This window comes from Gymnogyps californianus, chromosome 1 (genome assembly GCF_018139145.2).
Source record: "Gymnogyps californianus isolate 813 chromosome 1, ASM1813914v2, whole genome shotgun sequence".
NCBI lineage: Eukaryota > Metazoa > Chordata > Aves > Accipitriformes > Cathartidae > Gymnogyps > Gymnogyps californianus.
This window is the reverse complement of record NC_059471.1, coordinates 7,451,590-7,472,961: the sequence shown is the minus strand read 5'-3', so window position 1 is coordinate 7,472,961 and position 21,372 is coordinate 7,451,590. Positions and strand designations below refer to the sequence as shown.

The window sequence follows — 21,372 nt, the reverse complement described above, 5'->3', positions numbered from 1 at the left end:
AGGTGTAGGTAGCTGTGGGGTGTTGTGAGAGGAAGGTGTTGGGATAAAGAAAGGGGAAAGAAAAACAAAACCCTGTAAATTCTGAGGTGAATGAAGGCGCCAGGAAGCTGCAAAGCTCCTCCCAGCTGCAGGGCTGCTCTGCAGGTAGGGGAAGATGCCCCAGGCCAGGCTCTGTAGGTGTGGTAGAGGGCAGGGACGGCTTCGCAGCCCTGACTTACCCTTCGAGCCCTCCGGTTTAGCTGGCTCCAGCGCCATGCGGGGGCTTCGAGGCCCAGAGCCCGGAGGAAGAGCAGCTGCCGCGGCCCGGCCTCGGCGAGTCCAGCCTGGGGAAGGACAGGGCGCTTCCTTGGGACTGAGAGATGCTTTGCCTGCTGAATACACCCAGCTGCTCGGTTGTTCCTCACCCGTGGTTAAAATCCTCCCAACTGACACTAGCACTGTCTGAAGCATATTCAGGTTTGTGCAGGAAAACCAGTTACAACAGATAACCCAGAAGGCAATTCCAGATTCAGTATTTTTACAAGCACTTTTCATCTGGGGCTCTCAAAGTGCTTTGCAAATATGAACTCGTTTAAGCTTCACAACAACCCCCGTGAGGCAAAGATAATGATCACTATACCCATTTTACAAATGGGGAAACTTTAGCACAAAAGAAGAAAAGTGTTGCCACAGATCAGGCATAGCAAGTTGAGAACAAAACTAAGCAGTCCTGCCTCCCAGGCTCTTGCACTAACAAGTAGAAAACCCTCCCTTCCGCTCTGGTTTGATTGAGAATAGCTATTCCAAACAAAGGTGTAGCGTTAAAAAAAATGAAGGAGGAGAAAACATGTGGTTCAAGTTCAGTAAGAAACTTCGGCAGCTTCAGAGCATCAGTACCATTAGGCTACACACTTAACATAGAGTTAGGTGCAACTTTTGAGTAGAATGCAAATAGGTAAGTAGAAAAAAAAAGCTTCCTTTTCGTGATGGTATGATTCAGAGTAACATGCGGAATGGCATGATGTAAGCAACACATCCCAACAAAGTACTCACACATCTTGCCAGTTTGATACTAAAACTCACATGCCATGGGGAAATCAATTTAAAATCCCTGCTCCAACATCTGCAGTAAAAGTGGAGTAAGGAATGTGACAACAATGATGAGGTACTGTCAGGAAATATGGTATGGCTAAAGTCTGAAAGTCCAAAGTGTTTATTCAAACCACAGCCAAGAGTTTTGACAGTGTATGAACAGACTCACTCGCCATATATTAGTGGTTTTGGCTGTCAGAAGCAAAAAGTTGATCAAGCTTTTTCTTAAAAGTTTTAGAATCAGATCTTTGCTGGTTATAAGGAACTTAATTTTTTTTATGATAGCTTAAGTCAGTTTCTTTTTCATCCAAAATCTTATTTTCAGGTTCGGTGGGAATTGAAAGAAATGAAGAATTCAGCAGTACTCCAGAGGATTACACCTGTCCAGTACAGCAACAGATGTGAAATATTTTTTCCTTGACCAACGCTAGACTCCATAGAGAGCTGATGATTTCTAAGGTATGTAACCACAGAAGGCTTTTTACTCCAGATAAATTATCACTGAGCTATTTAAATTTGTTACTGCAGTAGCAGTGCAAACACGTTGATGAAATAATCACTTGGATTTGGCTGCATGGTGCTGTTCTGCTGCTGCAGCGCTCTGGGGTGATTGTAATTTCAGGCAGGATGGGTACTAAAGGAACTCTTGGGAGAGAGCCCTGTTAACCAGTTCAGTACCATTGCATGAAATACCTAGTGCAATGGGCATTATATAACTGCAGCGTATCTAAAGTCCTAATAACATGCTACTTTGCTTAAATGTTATTCGCAAACAGTGGTTTCAATTAGTGGAAAACAGCGCAGAAACTTATAGGGGGAAGAAACTGATCCTTTGTGTTACAAAAGAAAACTTCTAAAAAAAGGTCCGTCCCTGCTGTCTATAAAGAGGCCCCTAAAATTCACTAGTTTCAAATACCACAAGCCAGAGAGGTACCTTTTTCTTTCCATTAAATTCTGTTCTCTTTACCTGAGAATTCAGCTGTTAAAACATAACTTCCCTTTCCTTTCTTGCACTGCATAAGAGAATTTTTACAGCCTACCGAATTATTTTCAAAATAGAAAAAGAAGAAATATAATCAAATTCAGAGACACACTGGGGCTCTGCAATACCAATAAGGAATGCAAACTTCACATAGGAAAAAAGAAAAAGAAGGATTCAGCTAAAAAAAAGTGAAGTGGTGAAGGCAACAGAGAAGAGAATTACATGTTAACGTATTTCATTGATGAAAAGACGTGTAAGTTGATAATTTAAAACTTGAGCCATGGTAAGACATGTTCAATTTTAAAAAGAATGTATGAAAATCGGATTTTGATTTTGTGACCTGCCTTTTTTCATGTAGATCCCCTGTGGTAATTCTATCGGTTTTTAATTCCACTGTAGCTCAAAAAGTGATACGCACAGATACACAGACAAACAGAGTTAATAAGATTAAACTTCCTAACACAAACCAGGACAGAGTGAGCAGTCAATAATTCATGATCTAATTTATGACTGTCTGCAAAGCAAGCATGTTTTGCCTAATGGGGTGAATGTCTCTTTATTAACTTACTACTAAATTATGTACTGAACTAATAGCATTGTCAGAGGCCTGTAAACAATGCAGATATGAATCAGTGTTTTGTGGCAGCACTGTAATTATAATAACATCCTGAACAAGCTGTATGCCATTGCAACGCACATAGACCTGGTACTGATAGGCTTAATACAAGATCAAAAGTTAACAAACAGGGACTTAGGCAGTGAATCACAAAGCAGACACACTTCTGTTTTGATATACAATAATGGTGAAATAAAGCCAGTTGCCCAAGCTGGATTGGAGACACATGACACACTAGTAAAGAATATGATCTCTCCTGGGAATAGCTCTTCACATCAATCTGAAAAAGCCCCCAGTTTTTTCCTATTATCACTCCCAATTCACTTCTTCGTAAGCAATCTAGAGCTACAGACGGATACCAACAGGCAATAACTGTGTGCCTGCTGCTGCTGGAGGGATTTAGGTTTCAGATTTTTCATCAGAGGCAAAGTACTGTCAGCACAGCCCATGGGGCAAAAGCTGAAGGGGGTCCTTTATCTAGCCAACTCTCAAGTGGGGACTCGCTTCTGTTTCCTCTCCTCCATTTCTTCTTTCCTTTGAGTTTCTCAGGTAAACTGCACACAATAGTTATACCAGTGTGTTTCTTAATTCCAGTTTTCAAACTTTGAACGAATAGCATGAAATTGTAATATTTCCTCTCTGGTTCATCTTTAGTGAAACACAGAAAGATTTCAAAAATCTGATCAGGATGCAATCTTTACCTTTAAATTAATTTTTCTTAATTTTATTTTTTATTAACAAAATATGCATGCGAAAGGGTCTTATCTTCAGAGCTCCTCTCTTGCTACATACACCTAGCTAAATTTATAATCCTTTGACACATCACAGTGGGTTAGTTCACAACTGAAGGGAACACAAATCTAATTTGTTTAAAACCTTTGCTGGTAGGCATTTAACTGAAGCCTGTAAGGCACAGAAATATGAGAGAAGGAATCACTATTCTATTCCAAGCTTTCTCCCTGATTTATTAGATGACTGAGGGCAAGTTATTTCGGTTCTTGTCTCCTCCCATTAGCATGTGTATTATGTTCCTTTCCCCACACCAAATCACTTTGAGAGCTGGGGCTAAAAAATGCAATGGGGCTAACTATTATGGTGATGGTAGAACAACACGGCATGCCTTAAAAATGCTGCAGTTTCACAATCCTAAACCTCCTGACAATCAGTAATTAAAGTGGAAAGACACATTTACAAAGGAAAAACAAACACTGCACAGCCTTAGTAGTTTTTAACCTATGGTATTCAGATAGCTGGGGGTACGTGTGCTGTTTCTGATTAGTCTGCAAAAGGTAACTCCCGATCTGCTTTTCTCAACGTGTTTAAGTTCTCCTTACAAATATCCACACTCCTAAGGAAAAAAAATTGATAGGTTCACAAACGGAAAGAGACTGGAAACCAGTTTCCTAGAAGAAAGAAAGAATGAAAGAGCTACAGGTCCGGGCAGCTTACCAGGGCAATGTGCCTCCAGGCACAACCACTTTCTTCCCTTTGACTCACCCCTCACATCAACCCTCTTTCCTCTTGAGTACAGCTCAGGCTCAAATACCGAGATAACCTTTCAAGAGTACAACATTAACCCTTGAAATTCAAGCTCAAGGCCTTCCAAATCTATCTCACAGTCCTGCAAATAAACTCATACATGTTCAGTCACGTATGCAGTAACTGATTTTTGAATCACAGGTTCAGTAAGATTCCTACGACCGTAAGATTGGTACAAAACATAAGATTCTAATTCTTGTTCTATGCAAGACTCTTTTATTTGTTTTTTAGATCCCAAGACCTTTTAAAATTCACGTTTTCAAACTTGCCTTCACAAATGAACTCATATGAGCCACTCATTCCTGTAGACAGTTTTGCGAAAAATACCTCCACCATACGATTGGAATTGGACTGTGAGAAACTACAAACAGAAAGAATGATTTTTGACTCAAACCAGTTTTGGTTCATGATTGCTGAAAATAAATTCATATTTTGGGAGTCTCTGCTCTTTTAAACTTGGTCATAATTGAAGGCTTTTCATTATTCTTTTACTAATGTGTTGGGTTTTTTTTCAATCAAGTTATACCACTACACTGTGCTTCTAGTTCCATAAGCTGATTACTCTTGTTTTCACAGAGTATGATGAATATTTTAGACGTGTGTTGCCTTTTAGAAGCCAGAATTTCACTTATGATCAATAAGTGTCAATAGAAGGAACTGCTGAGATAGTGTATTGAAGTTTTTTGCTTTATCTAGGCAATTGAGGCAATGACTGTATTTTTGTCTCTGACACAAACTCAAATAAAATGAAAAAAGGCACTGAGCCATAAATTACTGGAATTCTCTTTCTTCCAGAGAGTAAAAGAAGTCTAAATTCAGAGCTTCTTTATTGAAAAGTAGGTGTTTGCCCATGGACAACTGACAAGTGTGAGATAGAAGCAGAAGTTTTTATGCATCAAAAGTCTTAAAAGATCAAACTGTTGAGAGAAATTCTCCTTCAACTCAGTGGGAATGGTTGCTACTTCCAGAGGTTTTATATTGTCTCTCTGTCACTGACCTGAAACTCAAAGCTTCAAAGAAACATGGTAGGCAGCATTCAGAAAAAAACTAATTTTCAGTTAGTCCCAAGTTTATTATAGTCACATTTAGCTAATCAAATCCAACATTAATTCTTTTGTATTCCATGGAATTATTTACTATATATTATTGACTATATATTAAATTATTTTCTATATATTATATGGACACCGTAAAAGATTCCACATCTTTCTGTATTTTGCAAAATTATGAGTTTGTGCCAGTGTACTTACCTAAAATGTCTTCTAAAATCTGAATTGTGCAGTGTATTGGTTCTTATACTAGTTGTAGAAGTCAGTGCATTTCAGGGAGAGTAGTATGTAAACACAGTAGTTAGTTAGTTATTAATATTTGAAAGTACAAGAAGTCTTTCAAAACTAGGAACGTTTTATTAAAATGAATGTAGCCTAAAGTGACTGATAACTTTTACTATTTTTTAAGTATTGCTGTAGAGATATGGGCCATGAAGAGGTACAAACCTACACTATGCATTGTACCTACTGTCAATAAAAGTACTGTTCTCCACTGAAGGAAAGAAAACCAGGAACTTAATCACCTTTGTTGCAGTCTCACACACAGGTTTTATATATAAGAATAATCTACAGAATCAGAGAGCAATTCAGGTTGGAAGGGAACTCGGAGGTCATCTAGTCCAACCTCCTGCTCAAAGCAGGGCCAACTTGAAAGTTCAGTCACATGACTCAGGACTTGGTCCAGATGAACTTTGAATCCCTCTGAAGACTTAGATCCCATAACCTCACGAAACCACCAGTTACAGTGCCTTACTATCCTCATTAAAAAGATTCTTTTTTTCCTCAGACCCAATTGGAATTTCCCTTATTGCAACATGTGACTCTTGCCTCTAGTCCTTCCTCTGTGCATCTCTGCTGACCTTCTCCGTGCTGGCCTTCATTGCTGCCAGGGCACACTGCTGACTCAGATGCAAATTACAGAATCACATTATTATTTAGGTTGGAAAGCACCTCTTGAGATCATGTTGTCAAACCCTCCCTGCTGAAGCAGGGTTAGCTAGCGCGGGTTGTCCAGGAACATGTCTGGTGAGGTTTGGAATATCTCCAAGGATGGAGACACCACAACCTCTCTGGGCAACCTGTGCCCAGAGTCAGTCACCCTCAGTAAAAAAGTGTTTCCTAACGTTCAGATGGAATTTCGTGTGTTTTAATTTGTGTCCATTGCCTCTTGCCCTGTCACTCAGCACTACTGGTAAGAGTCTGGCTCCTTTGTCTTCGTTCTCTCCCATCAGGTATTTATACCTGATATTTATGTACTTATAACTATAAATTGCCCACTGGAGAGTTACTCCTTCCCAGGTGCAGGAGGTTGCATTTGCTTTTGTTGGACTTAGTGAAGCTTCAGTTAACCTACTCCTCCACTTGTCAACCCATATATACAAGTAAAAGATTTGCAAAGGTCTGTAGCATTACATCCATTTCTTGCAGGTCACTTTAACAATCTCGCTATTTAAAGAACTTCACTCAGCTAAGTTAGATCAAAGAAACTTAATGTAAAATGCAGTAAAAGTGATTTTACAGGCTTTTATGATTTAAAAACAGTAGATTTAGAAACCAGTTCAAACACTCCACACTGCTGTATAATATAGAGTATATGCAGGCCGAGTCTGAGGCAAAAATGGACACGAGAAAGTATACAGTTTTTCTGCCCATAAACACTAGTCTCCCATTCTCAGGTAATTCAAAACTGGGCTTTTGCTAGGAACCTAGGTTATCACTATTCTTGGCAGATGTTACTGCATGTTGTTGAGCTTTTGTTCCTATAGAGTGGCCTTAGCTGATAAACTCTCTGTTAGGAAAAATTAATTTTCATGTAAGTCAGTGGAGACTGCCCCAGGATAGCTCTTCTCTTCAGTGGCATATCAGTAATGATCACTGATAAATACATTTTCCGGTGTTGCTAAAACATGATAGGATTGTGTCTTTGCTAGCATTGTAGCAAAGTGAAACCCACTTACCAGATAAAACAAGGAAAGCAGGAATCTTTGTAAAATCTATGTTTACAAATGAGAATAGGAAAAACGACCGTGCCAAATATATGCTTATCAATTATAACATTTTTCTTCAAAATATGCTAACAAATACTACAAGAATATTATCTAAGTCTTAGTAATAAGATAACTATACTTGTACTACTAAACCGCTATTACAAAACACAAAGTTTGCCAGGTCTAATCTTAATATGGATTAATGAATTGCATTAGTATGCTATTTTTTGTGGGTCTAGAAGGTCTTTCTAAGACCTTTACAACACAGTAATTACTAAATAATCATGAGTTAAATTTACAGTAGTTAATTAGTATAGCAATGAGTTGTGAAATATTTGATTTCATACAAAGATAGCACAACAAAATACTGTAATGGCTTCTGTCTTAACAGCTTAAACTAAAAAAGCTTTCAAAAGTAATTAAAAACTCTACTAAAAAGACATTATTTTTTATAAGGGATTCTTTCTTATTTGTAGCAAGGTAGATGCAGGTTTAAGACCCCCCTATGCTGTTCATCATGTGAAATTTGATGATGAAACATGATTTCCAAATACTGCTGTTTCCTCATGTTGTTTTGCATGAAGCTCATCTGGCCCGATGCAGACATTTACAGTATAGATCACTACAGCTGAACTAGTTGAAGAAACTCCTTTTCATTTGAGTCACCAGTGAAAACATAGGCCCTTTTAAGATGTGATTCTTCTGTTCTATTTTAGACGTTGACTTTAGGATGAGATGAATCACAACCTAGAAATGCTTAGGTTTTTCTTCACTGACTATTAGGACACTCTAAGATGACTAGCTTAGGGGTAGATAGCTGCATTTTAGACATAAAGTTATGTGAGATTATCCCTACTCCTTTTGTCTGCAATCTTATTTAGACCGTAAATTCTTCAGACACTGCCAACCACACTGACTCCCATCATTAGCACAGTAAAAATAAGAATCGTTTCCAAAATCAAATTACTAACCTAGTATAAGAAATAGCCAAAACTTGCTCTCAAAGCTGGCCAACTCCCCCTACTTTTAACTTTGAATTAAAGGAAAAGGCTTTGGGAGAAAAGTTATTGCTACCATCTGGTCACATTTCATGAATTTTAGACCATCTGCTTTTGGCAAAGGCTCCCAGAGCTTAGATTCCAGTGCTGAGATCATGAAAGGTTCAGAATTTTATCCCAAGTCTTTCCAGCTAAATTGCCTTTTTGGAGCATCAGCAGGCTTCATGACTGACAGATGGGTGGCAGTCTCTGTGATAGATGGAAGCCTTTCTGCATTCAGTCCATAAGGAAAGAGAAGCACAAGCACTTCTGTGGTTCCTCTTGTTTAAGAGATGTGCTACCATGTATTTGAGAACCACAACAAGTGACCTGTGCATCCATCTCAGGAGCTACAGCAATAGATTACTCCGGAGGTGACTGAGAATACAGAGCATAGCCACCACATCCTCACAGAGAAAAAAAACGTTTGGAAACAGCAGTAAGCACACCTCACTACTGCAGTCAAATAACAGGAAGCGTCTACAGATAGCTGTGACTATTTAGCGATGGCTCTGTAGTTTGGGAAGTCTTGATAGCCTTAATGTATAACACCAACGTGTAGTTCTTCAGCCGTGAACATACAAAGACCAAGCAGAGAAGACTTTCATGCTGATATGCCTGTTTCCTCCTCCTGTCCCCATCTTGCCTTTTGTACTAAATGAAATGACTGGTACGAAGATGGAGGTGGCACCAGCAAGTGCCCCTTTATACAGGACTTAACTAACCTTATTCAGTTGCTTTAAGCTACTTAAATCAGCTGTCCTACCTTAGCAGAAAGGAGACTCTAGTCACATCATTTACTTCCCCTGATCCCATGAAAGACCCAGCTGACATTTGACTCCTAGAGAATAATTTATAATAATGACGCATTTTGTTTCCAAACGTACATAATGAGTTAGTTTTTACCTGAGTCTTCCATCCTCTGCTGCAGCTCCTCCTGGTATAATCTTAGTAATGAATATCCCAGGATCATCCCCAATGTGTGGGTTATCTGTTCCTCCAGCAATACTGAACCCCAGGCCAGAATTCCCCTGGAAAAATAAAAAACAGTAAATGCATCACCAGATGTTAGATTTCTACAGAATTTTTTGCAGTGCACGAGCAAAGTATCCTTGCTTCTTAAAGAAAGCACTTTATTTGGCAACTCCGTACTTGAAGGCAGCTGACTCAGAAAAAATTGTCAGTTAAAGAACAGAGGCTGTGAACACAAAGATTTCCCAGAGTTAATGGCAGAGTTAATGGATGCTCCTACAGAGACAGGATTTGACCTAAATTTAATTGTTTTCAAAAGCAGTCACATAAATTAGCATCTGAACTCCAATATGAATTTATCCAAGTCAATGAGAGCTAGAGGCTAAAAACACTTCAGAGCTTTGAAAAAAGACTTTAAAAACCACTGTCATTTATAAACAGAAACAGTGAATAACATTTAGCTCTGAAGTATTTTAGTACACAGTTTTCTGTTGAAAAGTGATCGTTGCTCAGATTCACATGCTTTAAAAAAAACCAAATCCACAAAACAAGACTATTTCTTTCATCTTACTGATTTGCTAGAATGAAATGTTTGAAAAACACGTTATGAGAGTCTATTCAATAATCCTACTTATTGCTTCTACTACTTGTGAGATTATCATGAAAGATAAATAGGCATGTACACATATACATACACTTGCAAATTAAGTCACTGTTTTTCACATACAATTCAAACCCACAATTCTAACCCTTTTTTGGAAGTATATATTAGTTACTACGCTTTTCTGTATAAATTAAGTATGTATTAGTTATTACACTTTTCTGTGTAAACGTAACATTATTTTTTGCAAGGGATTCTTTCTTATTTGTAAGAAAGTAGATGCAGGTTTAAGACCCCCTCTATGCCTAGGGGGGGGTTAAAATTCAATGCAGTATTTGATCCTTTAAGTCTCTCTTATCCAAAAGTATTTTTATAATTAGGTATTTAGGCTTGTCACAGTGATATAACACTATTGATATTGCAGAATATGTACACTACTGCAAATGAAGTATGTTCAGGGCATTTGTGCTGGTTTCAGCTGGGATAGAGTTAATTTTTTTCCTGGTAGCTGGTATAGTGTTGTGTTTTGGATTTAGGATGAGAATAATGTTGATAACACACTGATGTTTTTAGTTGTTGCTAAGTAGTGTTTCTACTAAGTCAAGGATTTTTCAGCTTCTCATGCCCAGCCAGCAAGAAGGCTGGAGGGGCACAAGAAGCTGGGAGGGGACACAGCCAGGACAGCTGACCCAAACTGGCCAAAGGGATATTCCATACCATATGACATCATGCCCAGTATATAAACTGGGGGAGTTGGCCGGGAGGGGCGGATCGCTGCTCAGGAACTAACTGGGCATCGGTTGGTGAGTGGTGAGCAATTGCATTGTGCATCACTTGTTTTGTATATTCTAATTCTTTTAGTATTATTATTGTCATTTATTATTATTATTGTTATTATTATTTTCCTCCCTTTCTGTCCTATTAAACTGTCTTTATCTCAACCCACGAGTTTTTTTGGGGGGGGTGTTGAGTTGGTTTTTTTTTCTTTTTTTCCCCGATTCTCTCCCCCATCCCACTGGGTGGGGGTGAGGGAGGGAGCGGCTGCGTGGTGCTTAGTTGCTGGCTGGGGTTAAACCATGACAGCACTAAAAATACTTTTCTCTTACTTCATCAACGTCTTAGATTATTGGGAGTTTGTTTCCTTCACTGCTGCTTGTGGACAGGTATCCAGTTCAGTCCTAGTGAGAAGAGTTACAAATAAAAATGGCACCTCTATACTTTTTTTTTTTTAAATTTAAATCAAATCTCATTTGTGCATTTTTGAACTGTACTTCAATTAGTAGGTCAGGCATGCAATGCATTTTGTGTGTGAAAGCATGCATGTTGCCTGCCTGCAGCATGTCAAATTCTCAGTTCTGTTATCAGTATTTTACATTCACAAGCATGCAGTTCTCATTACTCGAGATGTACATGCAATCTGCAGCTCTGCTATCAGCATATAATTGTGAATAAATTTTCAATACTGAACTAATTTATAATCCAAGGAGAAGGATTTAGGACTGCACATATCTTAATGCTTCTCAGTTAGCTATAATACAAAGCACATTGTAATACTGAAACACTCTGTATACATTTTCTTTAGAGTTAATAAACATCTCCAGGCCAGCATTATAAATCTTTGATTTAATCTCCCTTTCATCATTAGGATCATCTCAGATTCAGGTTATTATCCCAATATTTTAACACATGCCTAATTATACAGTGCACTCTACACCAACATGTACTCTAAAAATACTTTAAGAATATTTTCCTGTAAGTTTTTCTATATGTCATATTATTAATGAAGCTAATCTTCCAACACATAAGAATGAAAAAATGTGTACTTATACACACTTCAGGAAGCCTGGAACAAAAGCTTTAAAACACTGCTAAATCCAAGGACAAACTTCTAGAAAGTTTGAGTAGGTAATACTTGATTTTGAAGGAAAAAAAACTCTAAAAAAATTAAAATAAAATTGTTGGTTTTATTCTTAACTCCAAAGAGATTTAAAAGATATGCAATAATATGTGTTTCTGAATAGAGGTGGATTTCCAAATCCTCAAAACCTACTCTTGATAGGGAAAGAGGAAGAGCAGGGCAGCAAGGAGAAATCTGGACATAATTTTTAGTTGGTTAGGTAACACAAAGAGCTATATTAGAATAAAAAAGCATGCCTGAAGAGCTTTACAAACTATCAAAGCCTGCCTGTTATGTGGGGTGTGCTTAGCTAGTACAGTTCTTCACATAAAATTCATTAGATTTCTTAGCAGGAAATAATTTCTGAAAAGGTTTCACACTTTCCCTGCGCTTTTTCCTCCTACCATACGTTTTTCCATTAACTTTTTAGAGCTAAAAAATATAGCAATGCTGACTGTAAGAAGTGATGTGGTAAAACTGCTACAGACTTCTCAGGAGAATCAGCTAGCCCTTGACATGTATCCATAAACGTGCATCTGTTACACTGCAAAACTATTCCCATTCTGCCCATTAGGAATAACCTGCTAAAAGAACAGGGCAGCACTCCTCACTGGCACTTTTGTATCCAGAAAATTTCAAGCAATTATTCTGGCTGCAGTCCTTGACTTGATCAACAGGATCTACAAGCTGTCAGACACTCGCTGCCTCCGCAGCTAGGTATATCCCTGCAAGGCTTTCCTGCACCAGAAACTGCGCTGCAAAAGCTAAGAGCAATTACACAATTTTTTTCACTGTGGTTCTTGAAGGGTCTGCATTGGTTACATGGAAAAATCTTCTGTCTTTGTACTTCAGCTCATGGCCAACAAGGCTAAAAGCTTGGCTACCATCACTCATGGGTGGCTGGCCTTTTAAGAACCTTGCGTTGAAAAATAATGCAGTAGGAACATTCTGGTTAAAAGCTGCTGTATTTCAGTTCTGAGCAGCAATGCTGATGTACAGATCTCTCCTCTCCCCTCATGCTCCGTCTTACTAGTATGGAGGTTCATCAGCATATAGTCGTTATATTAAAAACTCATTGTAGTTGATGAGCTGTAACTCCAAGTTCCAATTAAGTACTGTCTACTAGCACAACACTTCCTGAACCTTTCTGCAAGGGTTAGCTCCCCACCCTTTGCTTTTTGCATGTCCTTTGTCCCCATCCCAGAAAAAAAGAGTGTGTTAATTATCTTCACAGCTTTTCTTGACATCTCTCTATCTCCCTGTCATTTCATGTTAACCACTGGAAATGTCTGCCTTCCCTCAGCCCAAAACAACAGCTGAACCATCACTTAGCCACTGTGTTTTCCAAGGTGGAACGTTCACGCTTTCTTTCATGCTGACTCTCATGTTTGGGAGTGGTTCCCCATAAATATCTGTCTAGTTAATTCACTATCCTCTTTCTATTCCAGGCCTTACTTCTCTTGGATGCTTACAAAGCAAGTTAACAATGAGCTCAGAGGCCTGGTGACAATGCAGATAAATGTTTAATAAGAACTAATAGCAGCTGATACAGAGGAGAAGAGGTGTAAAGCAACAGAAGTCTTCCTCCTTTGGGATACTCCATTGATACTTTTTAACTGAAATTCATATTTAGGCCTAAATATGCTTGCCTGCTTTGTTTCAGGATTCTTCGGTAGAAAAGATTTAGCCAAAAATCCCAAAACTTATGTAGGAGACAAAAAACTCTGAAGAATTCTCAGACCTACTAACTTTAATGGCATTATTCAAACATCATTATTCACATGTCCAAATATATAAGGGACCAGATCTAAATAATTTTGTGTTCAATTCGTATTAGCTAAATTATCTCTTGACATAAATCTTGTCATCTCTTTGTCCAAGTTCTCAATTGCTACTACTATAAAAACCTCATATAATTAGTTACTGACTACACAGGGAAGATTTGCATAAAATTACTCAGCAATAGATGCATGAATGTATTTTTTTAATTGTTAGTTTAGTTTCTTACTAGCTTCCCCGCCTTTTGTTGCAAGGCCTCAGTCATGCACACAGCGTGACAAAAGGCTTAGCATAGTACAACATGCCCAGTTTGGCTTAAAAAAATGTTGCCTCGGTTTCCTCCTATTCGTGCTGGATATCTCATGCTTCTCAGGGATTTACCATCAAACTCAAATTTCTTTCTTGGCTCAGCTTTACTTTTCAAACAGAGAAACTTAGGTCAAACTAACAAATCAAAATAATTTCTCCCAGCCTAGCCCCAGAGGCCTCCTTCCTGTTCTCCTCTGAAGGGAAGGTCAGTACTTCTTCTTAAGGTTTACTACACAAGCCTGCCTCTTTTATGCCTGTCTCAGATGGGGCTTTGCACCTCCACAAGGATCAGCCGAGTTCTTTACAGCTCGGCCTGAGCAGGGAAGAGGCCTGGCTGTAATTCTTGTGGCCCTGGAGGGGCAGACAACCTCCAACAGAGACACAGTATCACTTCAGATGACTGGTGTTATACCTTCTGCAAACACTGAAACACAACACTTAGGGTCAGAATAAGATGATGGATGATTCACATGCCAGGGAAAGAAAATACAACTTGCAAGTTCTGGCCAGATTGAATCTCTTTCCTCAAGACTTGTTATACTGCCAACATAAAGATCACAAAAATACAGTAAGAAGCCCCGGCAGGTAATGGTTTTGGGTAGCCAGAAGGCCATGAGACCCATCCTTCTTCTTACTTACCCTTCCATCTTGCGTTCTTCTCCTTTTACACACCACTATAAGAAGCCATATAACAGGCTGCATCTTCACAGGTTGCAGCATTTTTATTTTGCCAGAGAGTAATCCTCAGAAGTGCTCCACACCGACTTCCGTGGAAACAAAGTTAAGTCGACACTGAGAACTTCTGAAGTTATTTTGTCATGACATTACAGCTCTGCATGGATGATAGCCTGCCATACACATCTATAAATGATTTCCTCCTTATTGTGTCTCATTTTTTTCTTTTTTCTGCTCAAGAGCTGCATTTCACCTTAGAGCAGAGTTTGATTACGAATGATGTAAAGTCATTCAGTCTTTAACAAAATCATGGAAGAATATAAGTCCAAGAAGCAGAAATGAGATCAGAAATGCACGCCAAGAGTAGACTGCGTTCTTCTCTGTATAAGGGCCAAGTGATTGGTATGTTACCATACTAAATAGGGATACCACAATCACATAGAAGTCATTTTCCATTTTAATTTCTTTTTTTTTTAATTCTAATCAATAAGGTGACAGCAGAACTCGCATAGATGCTTTTTGAATGACTTAATTACTTCAGTGCTCCCAAAAGAATTTCTGATAATCTTCTGAAGTGACATAATTTTGAAGCTCTCTGTCATTTAAGTTAGAAAAAAATAGATGTGAACTGCACAGAATTCACTTAGCTGTTGCTGCAACCTCACCCTGTCATGGCAGAGTACCAGGAAGGCTGTTGCACAGAGTCCATCAGTCAGCAAAAAGTCCAAGACAGAATGAGGAACTGTATTTCCCAGAATGGTTTCCAGAGGTTGAAAGCTGTTTCAAGTGACAACACATACTCCCACAGCCTCTATTACTGAAATGATCTTTGTGTTTATATTTTTTTTACTTAGAGTTTTAAGGGAGCCATTTTGCTTAGCTGTTAAGGAATATAAGTTAGTATTAATAAGGCTGTAATGTGCTGCACTGTGCAAATAATAAATAAATAGTAGTATGTATATAAAAGAATTGACATAAGTCAAGCCTACAATGATTTCCACTGGTTTCAAGGGTTTTGTCCAAGTAAAAATGTCAAGTTTCCATCATATAAGATTGTTTTCCTGCTTCACAGTAAACTTAAATCCAAACACAGTATCACAGAAATGAATGATAACTCTTCCAGTAGGCCCTAAGAAATGCTGCTTATCAGTAAATACAAGGGAAGTTAAGAGTGGTCACAGCATACATGTTTGTGAATGAAGCATTCGTGTCCATTCATGAGATAATGTAGAAGAGAATCAAAATTCCTGACCGTCACTGCCTTTTTGAGCTTGCACTTGTCGCTGTTTCTTTGTGGAAAGTTTTATTGCTTGGGGAAGAAAGTACAAAGGGAAAGGGTAGTAATAATATACATCTGCAAAGTGCTGGAAGCTTTTGAACCAAAGTGATAGGGAAAAAATGGTTAATTAGATAATAAACAACTTAATCTGTGATTTGTAATCTTGCAATAATTCTGCTCCCCTATAAAATTTTGATACTTTAAAAAAAAAATCTTCTCTTGCTAAACCACATGTTCATAAGAAGCAGAATTTTATGTATTAAAGAAAACACAAACAGAAAACACTGCCTATGTGCTTTATTCTTAATAGTGTACCTAAAATGCTTATAATTTTATCTCAAGATGTTTGGTTGGTTTTTTTCCTGTAGGCTTCCTACCTCTACTCTGGTGTTCACAGCCAAATTTGTGGAGTGCTTGTCTCTCTCACATCTTTTACAGATGGCTTTAAAGTATGAATTGCTGCCTAAATTTGCAGTTTTTGTCAGAGCAAGTTTAGTCAAGAGAAAGCTCACAGCATGATAGCTGACTCATTCCTAAATACATGCTATATTTTTTTTTCTATCTTCCTTTATTACAAGTTTCAAAGACCCTATCAACTTTGTTACTTGATACTCCTTAAAAAGTTGTCTGTTGAATTTTATGATGGGAAATATCCTTCGGCTTTTTAAGAGCACTAATGATCTGTAGGTTCAGTAAATCCTAACCTTTCTTTAATCTAAGCAATGCTGGTTTTCTCTTGTTTATGCAAAATTTCAAAGTACTCTAATACAAAGGTAAGTTATATCCTCTGAAGTCAGTGTAGACTTTGTATGAATTTGACAGAATTTCAGAATTTGACATACATGCATCAAAATCCTGAAGCTTTTCAGCTTTGGCTGCTACAGGCAGGGCACTTTCTCACCCTATGCAAGTAATGCACACTGTTCTGATGGTGGTGTTGGCTTAGGAATTATGCTCTTTTTGTTAAAAAGGAGATTTACTTGTTTTTACTTTTCAAGTCTTCTAATGCAGCACCTTCCTGTAAGTAAAAGTTGCTGTGAGGAGATGTTAATTCATAAACTACTGTTGAGTTTATTTCAGGTGGTGGAAAAACATGTCCCTTACTTGAACTATGAAACATACTCTGAGACGCATAATTTGAAACTTGACTTTTTTATACATTTTATTAAGTTTTTTTAATCACTGCGTACTCATTCTTAATTTTTATGTTTCTGCTTAAGTGAAGTCATACTTCTGAAATCTTCTTATGAAAAGTAAAATATGAAACTAATACTTGTTTTCTACAGATATTCAAAACAGTTTGGCTGGAATACTCAGCAAATTTTTGTTATGTCCAAAATTAATCTCTTGCAGGGTACCTTTCTAATAACAAAACGAGTTTTACAAAACAGCAGTACCTGAGTCCTGGCTAAGGCTGCTGCCAGCTTTGGCTCCCCTGAGGGTTCTTCCCTCAGGATACTTCCGTTTCAGATGAAAAAACCAAACACCTTCTCCCATGAGGCAAAAAAAATAACACCTCCTTCCATAAACCACATTCACCCTTGTTTGACGATATTAGGTTTCTCCAAGAACTACTCAACAGCATGAGAAAGTGAAAGCTGAGAATGACTCAAGCTTAGAAAACTGTGGGGAATTAGCTTTTTGGGCAAGAGACAGGGGAAAAAAAACCACTAAGAGCTGTGGGGCAAGTAGAGTGAATCAAGTAACATAGTCTAAAAGTGAGACAAATGATTGAAAACTCTGACCCTAATTGATAGTCATGGGAGGATTAGATACAGACCAGGATTTGCTGCTGCTCTGAAATAGTCCTTCATAGGCTTTCTTTTTTTTTCTCTGTGCTAAAGCAGATTAGATAAGATTACTTAGTTTGGCACCTAAGATGGTTATATGGAGGGAATTCCTCTAGATATACTAAGGCTGAGAAGAGGATGATCATCTGAGGTTGCTGGAAAGATCAGTGGGTGCTAAGTACTTCTGCAGACTTTGTTCAATAATATTTTTCTCCACAAAGTACTTCTCACCTAAAAAATACAGCTCTCTCTTAGCCATCTGACAGTGAAGTGATAGGATTTTGAAGGATTTTTTCTGCCTTTCACTCAGCCATGCTTAGTTCAATGGCACATATACAGTGGGGGTGTTACACCCATTGCTCAACAATGCCCAGTTCAACAGCACACAGCCACACTGCAAACAACAGCTTAACAAGTTAATGCTTCATCCCCCTGAAATGGACAGGTTATTTTATGATACGCAAACCACTTCCATCTAGTTCAGGATTTTGATAGAAAATGTTTGTTAAACCCACCTACTCAAGGCTCTAAAATCTTTAAGACAAGACACGATTCTGTTTTGCAATTCTTTCACAATCTGGCATTTATACTAGCATTGTTTTTATATTCTGAAGAAAGAGTGATACATGCTAAATAACCAAACCGTTTCCTGCCATACAGTATGTGGTTCTTTGGCCATCTCCCACCCTAACACTGACCTTTCTAATCCTGCCACATCTAATGCTGTCTTTAGACTTAAATCATTCCAGCAATGTTTTCAGGTATTTGCCTATGCTAGAGTATACTGCACTTTTCTTCTACTGTGTTTTATCCAAAGCTCAAGTTTCCAAAGCCTAAACATCAAAGCCACATTTCTGTCTCATTCAGAGAACAAGGACATTTGCATATTTATCAGAGTGCTGTTGAACTCTTTTGTACTTTCAAATCTACTCAAGAGTAACATAATTCATGAAATTCTCACTTCTCCCACGTATGCTGGCACACTCCCCAGGGTCAGAGTTTTGAGACTCCATAGTTACATTATGCTCCATATGGTACAGATTTTCATCTCTCACGGTGCCATTTGTTGTTTTCAAGCCCCTTATCAGGTTCAGCACGTTCATTACAAAACCACAATACACACGACTACAATATACGTATTATATCTATACGGATATTGTTCTCTCAGCTCTGCCCAGGTTACGTACAGCATTCAAGAAGGAGAATTTTAAAAAAGATCCAGTGGATTTGGTTTTTCATAATATATGTGAAATCTGCAACACTGTGAAAACGCACATCTAGACAAGGAATGAAACCGCTACCAAAGTGAAGCAATCTCTTGAAAAAATGCTAGTGCATCCTCTGCCTGTATACAGATTGATGCAAAAGGATAGATGTGAACTCTCTTCAGGTTTGGTTTTCACTATTGTATCTCTATTTAGCTCACATTAACAGCTTCTGAGCTATGACGAACATGTATGCCTACCTTTTTCTTCAACGTGTTTCTTGTCCTACTTCAGTATTATCTGTAGGGATAGTCTTTCCCAGCATCATGAGAGCATCATGACCTTGTCTATTCTGTCTCATACAGAAAAGTTAGGCAACATACGTCCTCTTTTAGTTAGCTACATACAGTGAAAGCAAACGAATCTCACAGAAAACACAGTCTGATGAGTAGCTGAAAAGTAGCATGGGAGAATACTAAATATCAAAAATGGTCCATCAAAACACAGATGCATGTTCTGTGGAGGAGGGAAATGCTGCTTCTGGGGAGTGAAAAGTTTCACTTCACTTGAAAAAATCTTTCTTTGGCATATTGTGTCACTCCAGGCTAGCATTAGACTTCTCATCAGCCGGACCCTGAGAGCTTTCTGAACTCCCAGGACTACACAATCAAAAGTGAAAAAATCGGATCAAGGAAAGGAAAGCACCCACTAACTGATAATACGAACTAAACGTAAGGGGGGGGAAGAATAGGAGTAAGAGTAAAACACTAACAGGAATTGAAAGAATAGCAAAGCTTATTCAAGAGACAGGCTACTTTTAAAACTTTGACATGATCATCACTGAAGCTTTCACAATGCAATTATCTGCAAAAACTGAGGAAATTGAGACATGTTTAAATGTAACTCTGTGACAGAAGTAGACAGTCACGTTCTGTACAAGGACTTAGGGAACAGAATCCTGATTTTACTGAAGCTATGGAAGCCAACAGGGTTTCACCACATAGTGCTAGCAATTAAGAAGAAAGAAGAAAACTCCTACTGATGACTTCAGTTCCTCTCTAAAGGATGACACCTCTCATCCCTTTCTGCTGATAATTCAGTGCTATTAAAACCCCAATGGGTGTCTTGAGACTATGTGGAAACTCCTTGGTTAAACCAGTTTGTAGCTCTAAGTCTTTCTTTCGAAAAACTGCTGTGTACCTAAATGGGTTTATTTGGACAGATCGCATGATCACTATAGCATTGCTTTGTAAAGCACTCAGGGGAATTTGAGACTCCTTGAGTATTAAAGGTGCTGGAATAAGCCTAAATTCTAAGCTATTGTCTAAGCTATTGTTCTTTTCCATTTGACTGTCATATTTACAGATATGAAATGAGTATATTTAGTTGTTCTCATCTTGTGATTTATTTTTTTAGCATATTTTTAACATATTATAGCCCAACAATTTCTTGGGTTATGTTTCTTTACTGAAATACATATATGGTTAATCATTTAGATTAAAATTCTGTAATGTTTATATCCATTATAAGATTCTGATAATCTTCTCTTTCTAACTCTTATTCAATCCTGCATCAAAGGAAATGCAATGCACTTAATTTGCCTTCTTATTCAAAATCATGATCTTCGGGGCATGGAATACAGAGAACTTGTCCGAGCAGCGAGGGATCAGGTTAGGAAAGCTGAAGCCCTGATAGAATGAAATCTGGCCAGGGACATCAAGGGCAACAAGAAAAGCTTCTATAGGTACATTGGTGATAAAAGGAAGACTAGGGAAAATGTGGCCCTCTCTGGAAGGAAAAGGGAGACCTGGTTACCTGGGACATGGAGAAGGCTGAGGTACTCAAGGACTTTTTTGCCTCAGTCTTCACCGGCAAGTGCTCCAGCCACACCGCCCAAGTAGCTGAAGCAAAGCAAGGACTGGGAGAATGAAGAACAACCCACCATAGGAGAAGATCAGATTTGAGACCATCTAAGGAACCTGAAGGTGCACAAGTCCATGGGACCTGATGAGATGCATCCACAGGTCCTGAGGGAACTGGCGGATGAAGTGGCTAAGCCACTCTCCATCATATTTGAGAAGTTGTGGCAGTCAGGTGAAGTTCCCACTGACTGGAAAAGGGGAAACATAACCCCCATTTTTAAAAGGGAAAAAAGGAAAACCCAGGGAACTACAGGCCGGTCAGTCTCACCTCTGTGCCTGGCAAGATCATGGAGCAGATCCTCCTGGAAACTATGCTAAGGAAAATAAGGAGGTGATTGGTGACAGCCAACATGGCTTCACTAAGGCCAAATGGTGCCTGACAAATTTGGTGGCCTTTTATGATGGAGTTACAGCGTTGGTGAATTCGGGAAGAGCAACAGATGTCATCTGCTTGGGCTTGTGCAAAGCATTTGACACTGTCCCACACGACATCCTTGTCTCTAAATTGGGGAGACATGGATTTGATGGATGGACCACTCGGTGGATAAGGAATTGGCTGGATGGTCGCACTCAAAGAGTTGCGGTCAATGGCTCTATGTCCAAGTGGAGACCAGTGACGAGTGGCATTCCTCAGGGTCGGTATTGGGACCAGCACTGCTTA

At 38.6% G+C, this 21,372-nt stretch overlaps 1 protein-coding gene across 7 annotated transcripts in view; it reads right to left on the bottom strand.

Annotated features, from left to right (window-relative positions):
- Positions 1–21,372, bottom strand: part of DLG2 (discs large MAGUK scaffold protein 2) — a 1,037,179-nt gene that overhangs the window by 335,797 nt on the left and 680,010 nt on the right. For all 7 annotated transcript variants that reach the window (XM_050914840.1, XM_050914880.1, XM_050914903.1 and 4 more), the window contains one exon: positions 9,189–9,313. In XM_050914840.1, the coding sequence (XP_050770797.1) occupies positions 9,189–9,313 (125 nt within the window). The remainder of the gene's footprint in view (positions 1–9,188; positions 9,314–21,372) is intronic.